The sequence below is a fragment of the Plecotus auritus genome, assembly GCF_963455305.1.
Source record: "Plecotus auritus genome assembly, chromosome: 5".
NCBI classification, from domain to species: domain Eukaryota; kingdom Metazoa; phylum Chordata; class Mammalia; order Chiroptera; family Vespertilionidae; genus Plecotus; species Plecotus auritus.
Genome location: NC_137776.1, coordinates 28,122,105 through 28,135,573, shown reverse-complemented (window position 1 = coordinate 28,135,573; position 13,469 = coordinate 28,122,105). Strand labels below are relative to the sequence as shown.

Below are 13,469 nucleotides of genomic sequence, written 5' to 3'. Positions count from 1 at the left end.
AGAGGCTAAGGGACTTTTCATTTTGTGTGTATTTTTTAAAAGTAAATTTGTAAGTAAAGCCACTTACATATTGTGACTTCAAGAATTTAATGGAGCCCGGCTGGAGAGGCTTAGTGTTGAGCATCAGCTATGAACCAGAAGGCCATGGTTCAATTCCTGGACAGGGCATATACCTGGGTTGCAGGCTTGATCCCCAGTAGAGGCCATGCAGAAGGTAGCAGATCAACGATTCTCATCATTGATGTTTCTCTTTCTCTCCCTCACTCCCTTCTGCTCTGAAATAATAAAAAAATTATTGGAAAATATCCTCAAAATCTGTTATTATTCTATATTTAACTTAGTCATATCCTAATATATAAAAACCCAGGGTCCGTAATGTCCAAAACGACCAAGGGCTCGACCAAACACCAGAAGTCAGTCCTGGGTTGCCATGGCAACCCAGCACTGACTGCCAAGGGGGCTGCAGATCAGGTCCAGAGAGAGGCCCAGAGAGAGATGCAGGTTCTGATCCACAGCCTCCATGGCAGCTGTTGATCAGCCATTGCCTCTCTCTCTCCAGGCTTCACCAGCAGCCATGTCTCTGTTTCTCTCTGGGCCTCCGTGGGGGCTGCTGATCAGCCCTGCCTCTCTGATCAGGCCCACAGATAGGCCAGGAGACGCTGACTGGCATAGAAACTGACCAATCAGAACCAAATCAGCTGGCAAAGGAAGGCAGTTGGGGGCGAGATCAGGCCAGCAGGGGAGGGCAGTTAGGGGCAATCAGGCAGGCAGGCAGGCAGAGGAGTTTAGGGGCAATCAGTCAGGCAGGCAGAGGCAGTTAGGGGTGATCAGGCAGGCAGGCAGGGGAGTAGTTAGGAGCCAGCGGTCCCAGATTGTGAGGGGGATGTCCGACTGCCGATTGGGCCTAAACAGGCAGTCAGACATCCCCCAAGGTGTCCCTGATTGGAGAGGGTGCAGGCTGGGCTGAGGGAACCCCCTCCCCTCTGTGCACAAATTTTGTGCACCAGGCCACTGATTTTATATATATATATATATATATATATATATATATATATATATATGCATATATACTAGTATACTAGTTTACACATATATATGATTTTATTTCTGTCATAGCCAGAACAAAATGGATCACCAGATTTTCTTTATACTTAATGTATAACATTAAAGATAATAAGCATATGAAAGTTGATTAAGGTAAATTCAAATGCATTATCTTTTTAGTGGCATTAAGATAAAATATATATAAAAAACACTGATGAAAACAAAATGGTTTTGTGGTTCACTTTAACAACCGTGAAGAAATTAATTTTCTAGTCACCAAAGTTCCTAGAATAATATAGTCTAGTTTCTAAATATACAAAACTGTTCCAATTATAAATTGACTTCCCCTTCTCCACAATAAAAAGTATCCTATAATGTTTTGTGGTACATGGATAAAAAGACAGAAGTGCAAGTTGGAGACCCTGGAGTGCTAGAATAATAAATAAACCACTTTATGTTTTCACCTAATATTTCAATTATACTGAATTACAACCCAGATTTTATGCCTTTCATGAGAAGAATGATTAGATCATAATATTACCAAGGTTTTTAGTACCATCCAATATTTATATCCTGACAGATTACTTGTGAGATGTAGCTAGGAAATTAGTGTGTCTGGTCCCAGATCAGGCACAGGTGTGATTTATAAAAGTCTAATTTCAACCACCTCAATTCAACACATTCTGAAAAAAACAAACCAAATATTTTTATCCACTTTCAATTTAGAATCAACAACAAAAAAACAAAACAAATTAGGCTATTCCATAATTCAAAGTGAGAAAATAGTTTTAAAATAATTTTTTATGGTTGTAATTTGATATGACATTCTGTTTTGTGTTCCACATGCATTATTTATATACATGCTACCACTACCTAATATCAAATAATATTTTTGACAATCAAATCAAATCCATTAAAAAAGATTGTACCATGATTTCTAAAACTGAGTCATATCTATATTTACATAATTTATTTTGTCCAAACCCATTATTGTTAATTCTCTCCCAAGAGTATAGTATAAGTATTTTTTTAAATATTACTAACTTATTTTTATACTGCAGAAACTACTGAATTTTAAAGGGATACATAATATGATCCAATTAAAGAAAAAATATTTTCAGTGCCTTTTTCTCCCCTCTAAAATATCAATGTATTGAGTGCCCATATGACCTGGTTTGCAAAAATAGTTTCATGTTCTACTTGTTGGCTTGGTTAACAGCATCACTTTTGAATTTGAAGTGTTTCAATATGGATAATAAATTATCCAGCAACCCTTTCAATACATAATTTTCCTAAATTCACCCAATTTCATGATGCTACATTTTCAAAATTTATACAATGGCATATTTACTTCTAAACTTTATATAAAGAATGGCATGAATATGAAAGTTACTACAATCAGTTTACAAATATAGAATTAATCCCAGTGGTGACTAAGGGCCAAAATGAACACCTTTTGTGGTTGCATAAATCTTTTTGGCAAGAAAGTAGACATGTAATTAAATAAACCTGTATGGCTAGAAAGAAAAACAAGTTTGCATCTAAAAAGCCATTTATTACCTGCTTATTACTCTGTGGCCAGAATCTAATAGCCATTTTCAGAGATGGACAAATTATATTGTCAAACCAAAATTGCTCTTTGGGTTGGTAACATGATTTGAATTGATTCTAATGATTCTCTAAAGAGAAGAGGGAGAAATGAAATATTTTCTTTACGGTAATCTGCTGCTCTTTACAATTGTCCAATCTTTTCTAAAATATTTAGATTTGGAGAACTTTCAAGGTCATGTTTAGTAATTTCTAAGGGAAAAAAGATATACAAGACTCATTCAATCAACAACTATACATTGAATATCCACTATAAATAAAACGCCATACTGGAGTTGATATGTTCCCTGCCCGTTTCAAAGGTTGTGTCCACTTGAGTGAAAGCTGGAGGGTGATCTCTTTTACTCGACTTCACTGTATACAGCTAGGACCCTAATGCTTTCATCTCAGAGACTAACAGCATGACAAGGACCAAGCCACACTGTTACTCCGGTGGAATGATGGATTTAGCCCCCCACACCCCCCACTGCCTTTACAGATTCCATCCTATTCAGTGGATTCATGTGGGACCCTGGAACCTGCATTTTAATTAGCAACCTCAAAAATTTCAGGAACACAATAGAGTTTAGGAAACACTATCCTAATGGCATAAAAGCCTTTATGTATGTTGACTTGGCTCAGCTTTTTTGTGCCTACATGCCACAGGCAGAGATGCTAATATAAAGGCTAAACAAACAAACATAATTAATGAATAGCCCAGCTGGTGTGGCTCAGCGACTGAGCATCAACCCAGGAACCAAGAGGTTGCCAGGTCGATTCCCAATCAAGGCACATGCACGGCTTACGGGCTATGTTTCTATCTATTCCTCTCCCTTCCTCTCACTCTAAAAATCAATGAAAATATATTTTAAATAAGTAAAGAATAAGTAAATGAATAAATGACTAAAACGTGAATTGGGTCATTACTGTTTGGAAAAATTAACTAGCTCAGTATACTTCACCTTTGAAGTAGACTATAGCAGCCTCCTTTTTAAAGGGGATAAGGAGTTGATATTTTGAAACTGGTGTTGTGGGATTGGTCATTAGCAAAGAGGAAATGGAGCTATTGCCTTATGGTAACAAGCACAGTTGTAGCCTGTGACTTTGAATTTGCAACAGGTCACTTCAGCTTACATTTTGGACAAAGAGGAGTTGTAGTCATAATTATCATAGTTCTTAATGATCTTCTTAGAGTGACTGTGTGGGCTGGAACAAAGAATAGAGAGTAATTTTCCATGCATAACATTTCCAAGATGCCATAGCTATGTATGGGAAACATTTGTGTGTTTGTAAAATGCTCCGGCTTTCTCAGAATCAGAGAAATCATAGATTTAGAAGGATTCTTAAGGGTTATCTAGTGTAACCTTAATTCTCATCTACCCACTACCAGATACATTAAATCTGGCCCATAAATTCATAAATGATTTGATTCAAAACAAGATTCTTTGATAATCAGAGCTAATACATCTTCCCAGAACTCTGCTTTTATAAATCAGGAAAAACAAGTTATCATCAACTGCTGTGAATGTGAATTATAGATCAAGTCAAACTCTGAAAAACTGATTTTTTAAAGCAAGTATTTTTTAAGTATTTAACCTATGCTAAGTGCTTTATAGGAATTGTGTTATTTGATCCTATTAAAGTTGGTATTATTTAGACAGATAAAGAAATTTAGAGTTGTTAAGTTACTTAATTGAGCTAACACCAAAATTAAAAACCAGATCTATCTGATTCCAAGACAGAAACAAAAATGCCATAAAAACATCTGGAATGATGGTCCAGCTGTGCTAAAAAAAAAAGTCTGCAATCATCATGCAATTCATAAATTAGCTAAATAAACTTTGAGATTCAGACAAATCCAGTTTGAAATCACATGTAGGATCATGAGCAAAGATCTGAGGTTCTCTTTGCCCCTGTGATCTATAAGATGGGAATCATAAAATATCTTTGAGTGTTTATTAAGATGATATGTAAAGAACCTAGTACAGGATCTAACAAGCACTTGCCTCTCCAATAGAAACAAACAAAAAGAGGTAGTTCTTTAATATAGCACACTAATATAAGAAAGTACCACATTCATTTTTGGCCAGTGAAATTCAGGATTAGCACATCTCATATTTATTCAGTATTAAGCCTGTGGCACATTGTGGATATTGTATATAATATGCATGAGTAGACATGTTTATCATGCTTAAATATAGGTACTATCCATAACAAAAAAAAGACAAGTCAATGCATCTTACGAAAACCTCCAGATCAGAAAGCATAGAGATAGATGTTATGGGGCAGAAATTTCTAATTCATTCCAATATTCTAAATGTGCAATAGCTGTATCTGAAATCCAAATAAATAAATTTTGATTGACCAAAATCATGTTGGAAGTGAGTACTAATTGTAGAACAAGAAGGAAGCCCTATAGCTCCTGACTCAATGATATACCTTCCATTTGCATTTTGCTTATCTTACCTAATAATAGAGAAACATGTAAATTGTACCTCCACTATGCCCACAGCCAATCAGAGTGAGTATGCAAATTAACCCAACAAAGATGGTGGTTAATTTGCATACATACCTGGGTCCTGGGAACCTCCTCAGCACCCAGGTCATTCCCAGCTGGCCATGGGGGGGAGGGGGGGAAGGGGCTGAGCCTGCAATGGGAGGGGCGGGGGGGGGGGGTGGGGGGGGGTGCCCGCTTCCCGCGACTAAAGCCTGGGGCAGAGGCTTTAGGCTTGGGAAGGGGCCGAGCCTGCGACCAAACACAGACCATCTGGAAGTCAGCACTGGGTTTCCCAGCTGCAGCCGGGCGACCCAGCACTGACTGCCCAGGTGAGACCCAGAAAGTGAGTCAGGGTCTGATCTGCAGCCTCAGTGGAAGCTGTTGATCAGTGTACTTATCTCTCTCTTTCTCTCCCTCTTTCTTTCTGATCTTCCTCAGCAGCCAGGCTTTTCTTTCTCTCCTGGCCTCTGCCTGGGCTGCTGTTAAGCCCCACCTCTTTGATTAGACCCAGAAATAGGCCTGGAGATTCTGACTGGCATAGGAACTGACCAATCAGAAACAAAGGTGGGTGCAGTGGGGAACTAATGGCTGCCTAGGAGGTGGAGCTTCTGACGCTGACTGGCATAGGAACTGACCAATGAGAACCAAATCTGGGTGCTGTGGGGAGCCAATGGCTGTTTAGGAGGCGGAGCTTTTGATGCTGACTGGCATAGGAACCGACCAATCAGAACCAAAGGTGGGTGCTATGGGGACCCAATTGCTTTCTAGGAGGCGGAGCTTCTGACGCTGACTGGCATAGGAACCAACCAATGAGAACCAAATCTGGGTGCTGTGGGGAGCCCATGGCTGCCTAGGAAGCGAAGCTTTTGATGCTGACATAGGAACCAACCAATCAGAACCAAATTGGCCAGCAGAGGAGGGCAGTTGGGGGTGACATCAGGCCTGCAGGAAAGGGCAGTTAGGGGTGATCAGGCTGGCAGGCAGAGGAAGTTAGGGGCAATCAGGCAGGCAGGCAGGTGAGCAGTTAGGAGCCAGTGGTCCCAGATTGTGAGAGGGATGCCTGACTGCCAGTTTAGGCCCGATGGCAGTCGGACATCCCACAAGGGGTCCCCAATTGGAGAGGGTGCAGGCTGAGTTGAGGGACCCCCCCTCCGTGCACAAATTTCATGCACCAGGCCTCTAGTACTATCTAATAAAAGAGTAATATGCAAATTGACCACACCTCCACTACACCCAAAGCCACGCCCACCAGCCAATCAAGAGCGAGTATGCAAATTAACCCAAACAAGATGGCTGCGGCCACAGAGAGAGCAGGAGGCTTGGGTTTATCCGGCAATGGAAGAAGCCAAGCTTTCAGCCTTCCCTGGCCTGCCTTGGCCTCCGCTTAAGGCTACAGTTTCAATTATAGAAGATAAATAAATCCCAACAAAAATGGCGGCAGCCATGGATCTGAAGAGAGCAGGAGGCTTGAGTTGCCCCCGGCGATGGAGGAAGCCAAGCTTTCTGCCTGCCCTGGCCTGCCTTGGCCTCCGCTTAAGGCTACAAAGTTTCAATTATAGGAGATAAATAAATCTCAACAAAAATAGCTACGGCCAAGGAGTGAGCAGGAGGCTTGGCTCCGCTGAAGGCTACAAAGTTTCAATTATAGAAGATAAATAAATCCCAGATACCAGGGCCTCCACTTGAGTCACTGGGGGGTGTGGCCGGCCTGCAAACCACCACAGGCCCCTCGCCCAGGCCACCCCACACCCCAAGGGACACCTTTCAGGGCAAACCAGCTGGCCCCCACCCGTGCACCAGGCCTCTATCCTATCTAATAAAAGAGTAATATGCAGATTGACCATCATTCCAACACACAAGATGGCTGCCCCCATGTGGTCAAAGATCCTGTCCCCATGTGGACACAAGATGGCCACCACAAGATGGCCAGCAGGGGAGAGCAGTTGGGAGGGACCAGGCCTGCAAGGGAGGGCAGTTGTAGGTCATCAGGCCATCAGGGGAGGGCATTTGGGAGGGACCAGGCCTTCAAGGGAGGGCAGTTGGGGGTGATCGAGCCTGCAGGGGAGGGTAGTTAGGGGTGACCAGGCAGGCAGAGGAGGGAAATTAGGTGCGACTGGGCCTGCAGGGAAGGGCAGTTGGAGGGGACCCAGGCCTGCAGGGAAGGGCAGTTATGGGTGACCAGGCCTGCAGAGGAGGGCAGTTATGGGTGACCAGGCCTGCAGGAGAGGGCAGTTAGGGGCAAACAGGCTGGCAGGGGAGTGGTTAGGGTGTGATCAGGCTGGTAGGCAGAAGCGGTTAGGGGCAATCAGGAAGGCAGGCAGGCGAGCAGTTGGGAGCCAGCAGTCCTGGATTGTGAGAGGGATGTCCGACTGCCCATTTAGGCCAGATCCTACCGGTAGGATCTGGCCTTAACGGGCAGTCGGACATCCCTCTAGGGGTCCCAGATTGGAGAGGGTGCAGACTGGGCTGAAGGACACACACCCCCGTGCACGAATTTCATGCACCAGGCCTCTAGTAAAGAATGTACATTGGTTTGGCGATTTTATAATCAAGAATTTAAAACATACTTTGAGTATTCTACTAAGAAAATAATCCAAAATAGGTGGGACTTGGGGGAGAATGGGAGGACCATATGCATGAAGAAAACACTGAAGTGTTTTTTTCGACCATGGCACAAAATTTCAAGTAGCCATGGTAACTATTCATTCTGTCCTTTTCTCTAAAACTTTGCTCAAATGGCAAATGTAATATCCTAACCAATCTATTTAAATTAACCCTCTTGCCCCAGCTCTATCCTTCCCCACCTCTGTTTTATTTTTCATGGCATTATCTGCTAACATATTGCACAATTTACTTTTTTTTTTTTTTTGGTATTTATTAACCATGTTTTCACAAAGGGATACATTTCAAGAGGGAATGACTTTTAGCCTCTTGATCACTGATAGGTTCCCATCACTTAGAACAACCCCAGGCCACAGTAAGGGCTCCATAATGTTTGTTGAATTAGCTAATTAATGGCTCCAAACTAGGAGTCTGGGTTAATAAATTAAGGTATGATATTTTATTCTACTTCTTTAAAGTGGTCATAGAATTCAGAAAGCAAATTTTAAAATCTTTAGAATATGCCATTATGTGAACAAAAAGCTATTTAAATTCTAATATATACGTACAGGGGAACGAGGTAAAGCTATGTATCAGAAAAAAAGATTGAAAAGGAATGCAAAAAGGGAGTGAGTTTATGCTGTTTGTTTTATGTTTTAGAATACGTTTATTTCATTTGAGAACTACAGCAAGGTATTGAGAAAAGAGCGTTAAGTGAGAAAGGGTAAGAAAGAACTATAATCATGAAAGTTCTGTCTCCAAGGCTTGGGATACTGTGGGTCTATATGCTTCTTACCTGAATCCCTGGCATCCCTAAATGAACATGGAACTTGTTAGCCAAGTTTCATATCAGGGTTCAGTTTTCCTCTTACATTCAGAAACATGTGATCTGCATATTTGGCTAAGGAATTGGCAAGTTAAGAAATTAAATATTAGCTAAATATTCAGTTTTGTTCACATCTCTCCCAGTCTAGTCATTACAGATCTCCTGAATTCTCTTTTATTTGTCTGTTGGCCTTGTTGCTGTTTTGTTTTTAAGCTCTTCTCTTCTCCTGCAGGCCCTGCCCTCATCCTCCTACTCCTGTCTTTGTCCCAGTCTCATGTATTGTTTCACCCTCAGTCCCTGGTTTGTGTGTGGGTGTTTCCCTGAACAAATAAACCTATGGTGCTAAGAAAGTTCAAGGCCAGAGAAACCCATAGCAACTGAAGACTCCTAATTCCCCTCCCCTCTTTCTGCATATTCTGTACATCTTGTGCCTGTATCCTGGGTTTCTCATCAACCTTTCTACACCATCCTCTGGGCCATCCCTCCCACTTTCTGTTTTTGCAAAAGCAGTGTCAATGCTCCCTGTTCTGCAGCCCTCTGCACCTTGAGTTGATTGTTATCACAAAGAGATCCTGCCTGTCCCTTCTTGGTCACAAAAACAATCACAGATCTTTATTCTTCACATTGCATCAAATTTATTGCTCCTCATACTCCCACTGATGCTAGAGGACAAAATTTTCATCTAATCCTAACAGTAGCTTAATCTCCAGAGTCATATAATTTTAGAAACAAAAGGAATCTTAAAAGCCACCTAGGGAAAGCCCCATTACCAACCCATAATCTATACAGTGCTAAGTGCATGGTAGGTGTTTGAGAAATATATGCCATCAGTAAATACTATAAAATCATTCACTATAGAACACTATAATATAACTAGAGGCCCAGTGCACGAATTTCTGCACATTGAAAGGAGATTAATTGGAAGAAATATTTTAATATCACTATTCACCCTTTGTCTATAATAGAAGTGTCAACTAAATTCACAATCAACAATGACAGAGCGAAACACACACGTGCAATTGGTGCCAGCGAGAACTTTATATATAGAGATAAACTTGCTTAATTAGACCTTCTTTCTGATTTAGCTAAACTTTTTCTAGCCTGGTGAAGCACCCCAACTTCTCTTTCAGGTAATTGTCAGCAACACAGAAGTAAATATCAACACAAAGCAGATTATTATTGTAGATCATGCAGGGAGAACAAAAGGTAAAATATTTAACTGCAGTAGTGCTTGACTATATTCTGCACAGTGAGAAAACCTGAAGTCATTTCCAAGGTCCACCATTTCTTACTTTTCAGTCGGGTCAAGTTTCTAAGCTTTCTGAATTTTCATTTTCTGGCTAAAGAAAGAAAATAGGATTTCACCAAGTCTCCTATCTACCTACTCCATTACATTGGGAGGATCAAGTGAGATGAGGCACAGGAAAACACTTCACAGACATTTGGTTAAAGTGTAAAATGTTTCCACCTGGCTATAAAGTTGTGTTCCTGGGCTGAAGAAACTTCAAAGAGGCTGGTTGCTAGGGAGAGAAAGCCAGGCATTGCTATGTGACATCATTATCCGGCACCTACAGCCACTGTTTCCAGGCAGGACTGGACTGGGCTGTGGGCCGCATTTTACACCATGGGGTCTTGGCAGCATTAGCTGTGATTTGGTGGGTTGTTACTCCGGGGTGGTGGCAGGGCCTGTGTCCTACTTGGGGGAAGCTGAGTGTTGCATTGTTGGCACCAGGTCTGCGCTGTTGTTTCTCTGTAAATGGCCAGTGCGTGTCACAGCAGCTCCTGCGTTAAGCGTCTGCCCCCTGGTGGTCAGTGTGCATCATAGCAACCAGTTGGACAGTTGGACACTTAGCATATTAGCCTTTTATATAGCATGTTAGGTCCTCAGGTTACGTCAAAGATCTGTTCCTATGGCGCGACGTAATGTGATTTTCACCGTAAGTCGGAACCCACCTACATTAGCACCTACATCACTCACATGGAGCACATACACAGCAGTAATGAAGTGAAACAGTAAAAAAAATTTAAAAGATAACAATTCCTGACCTTTACTTGTGGTAAATAAATAATAAAAAACATAAAGCACATATGTACATATGTCAAAATGACGGAACTTTTTTTTTATAAATAAATGGGAGATGGTGATGTAACCACGAAATGATGTACGGCGAGTCCAACATAACCCGAGGACTGTCTGAATATAGATTGTTTTGTGTTGTTAATATTTATGTGGTTTTTTTTTATAAATAGTTTTTTATCATCTTTTGTTCACATACTGGTATATGTGTAAAATCTATGAACAGTGATGAAGAAGGCTGGGCTTAGAAGGCACTTAGGGAAACTGGCAAATAGATTTCAAGTCAACAACAGTGTTGATATAAAGAGAAAAAGGAAAGTTACTAATGCAAAAACAAGAAGAAATGGGCTAAAACTATGATGAAAAGATTATATATAAATAACATCTTTCTCTACTAAAAGCTATTAAGTAATAAAAGGGTTTGCCAAGGACAGCTGAGAAATGATGGTACTTGAGGTTAACAACATGTCCTTGGTGTGCTGCAGCAAGTGATAAACTAGGTCTTCCTTGATGGAGCAAAATAGAAGAAATACGTTCAATGGTTCCTCCTCCAAGAGTCTTGGAAAGGTGGTCATTTCACTGGAAAGTGTGAAATTATAATGAGCAAGCCCCTTACCTACCTTAGCATCACTAACATACATACCTTAACATGACCCCAGACGTCATGAGAACTATATTCTAGTAATTGTTTAATTATTGTTGTTGTTTTTCTTTAAGGCTTGTAAATTTTATAGTTCCCAGTGGTACGTGGTAAACTACAAATATGAACAATATTCTGGAGACATTCGACAGTTACCTCGGTAAGAACCTATTATAAGTAGAGCTTGGGTTTTCCCATATATAAAATATTTCTTTGTTTAAGTTCTGCCATTGTTTATGAACACATGTATGTTAATCTAGTGTCAAATAATATTTTATACAATTTAAAAATAAGAATCACAATAGAATATTTTATTCAACAATGCAATGTTTATATAGTGACAAAAATTGGGAATAAGCTATAAATATACTTATTTAATTTTGAACAAAGTTTGAAGATATTGTTATATCATTCTTTTGTGAGCTGTCCTTTCAATAGCAGACATAAGATTAGAAAACTACAATTTGGATCAAACTTTTTTTCTAACAATATTCTGTATACAGTGTTCAGATTTGCCACTGGTTCTGTGTATCTTCATGCTGGGATGTCAAAAATCACTAAAATAGCCCTAGCTGGTTTGGTTCAGAGGATAAAGCGTCAGCCTGCAGACGAAAGGGTCCCAGGTTCGATTCCAGTCAAGGGCACATGCCCAGGTTGTGGGCTCGATCCCCAGTAGGGGGTGTGCAGGAGGCAGCCTATCAATGATTCTCTCTCATCATTGGTGTTTCTGTCTCCCTCTCCCTTCCTCTCTGAAATCAATAAAAATATATATTTTTTTAAATCACTAAAATAAACAACCTCTACAGAATTGATTTATGCCTAAGAAAAGCTAAAAGGGATAAATAAACACCTCCTTTTCTTTCTGGACTCCGGGGAAAAATGAAGCCTTTAGGAGAAGGTGACTTTTTTATTTACACTCTCACAACGTCAGCTTCCCTGAGAAGCTCACCTGAACTCAAGCAGTCACTGATTCAGTGTTTGTGTCCCCACTGAAATAAAAATCCCCAAAGTGCAGGGAGTTTCCTTGAAGAATCCCCTGCAGGCCTAGGAGAATGCCTAGCACATATTAGGTGTGCAGTAATTACTTATCAGATAAGTAAATAGAGTGAATGGCAAATTTCAAAATGCAGGATTCCTAGATGGGATTGAAGTTGCTAAAATTTAAGGAATTTAAATAAACTGGGATCTTTCAATGCATTGGTTCATCAAATTAAAATGATGCAAATAACCCAGAAAAACACTTGAGATAATTCATAGATATGTTTTTATTAACACTTTCCTCAAGTGAAATATTGAGATGATACCCATGGCATCTAACTTTTTCATGGACACATGGCTCAGACTTAGGTACCACTTTTGAAGATTTCCCTTGCCCCAAAAAACATCTTTTCCAGATTTGGATACTTGAAAGTACTCTCAACTTCAAAATGCAGAATTGGAAGGAAGAGTTAGGCAATGGCTCTGAGAAGGTGGCATTTGAGCTCAGATCTGAAGTAGCAGTCACTACCAGCACTGTGATCTTGGGAAAAGGTTCCTAGAGGGAACAGGATGGGCAAAGGTTCTGAGGTGGGAACAAGCATGGTCACTTGAGCAGAATGATAGTCAGGGAGGCTGGAGCTGAGGGTTGGAAAGAGAGGAGAGAAATGAAACTCTGGAAACCTAGGCAGGAGACGTTGTGGGCCCTGGAAAGGAGCTTGGATTTTACTCTCATTGCAACAGAAGCCCATGACATTTTTAACCAGGACTGTGACATGATCTGTTTTACCTCTTCGAAAGATTACTTGTTCTACTCTATGGAAAAAGGGATTGCAGTGATGAGAATAGGAAAAAGAGAGGGGTGAGGGGGGCAGGGAGATGTCATTTCTTCTGGAGTTGCATTACTATGAAGACCCAATGTTCCTCCAAAGCAGCAGATGATTTTAAAAAAAAAACACACAAAAAAACAACAACAGTGAACATTAACTTTTACCAAATCTCTGGGCATTCCATTAGAGTCAGGTAACTCTTAATAGATAACTTTCTGCAACTGCTTATTAAGAAGGTGCCATCACACAGGTGTGCGTGAGTAATTCGGAACATCTGGTTGTTAGTACACAAGTTTTATAGGTGCAATTGAAAAGCAAAGCATTTTTTCTCACGTCAAGTCTTCCTCTTTTCCAAAATAGTTCAGAGAAGTGGTTACAACTTGGAGGTTGTG

At 40.7% G+C, this 13,469-nt stretch overlaps 1 protein-coding gene across 10 annotated transcripts in view; it reads left to right on the top strand.

Moving 5' to 3' along the window:
• The window catches only part of DOCK10 (dedicator of cytokinesis 10), a 218,944-nt gene that overhangs the window by 109,948 nt on the left and 95,527 nt on the right, over positions 1-13,469 (top strand). For all 10 annotated transcript variants that reach the window (XM_080670696.1, XM_080670695.1, XM_080670694.1 and 7 more), the window contains exon 4: positions 11,350-11,432. In XM_080670696.1, the coding sequence (XP_080526822.1) occupies positions 11,350-11,432 (83 nt within the window). The remainder of the gene's footprint in view (positions 1-11,349; positions 11,433-13,469) is intronic.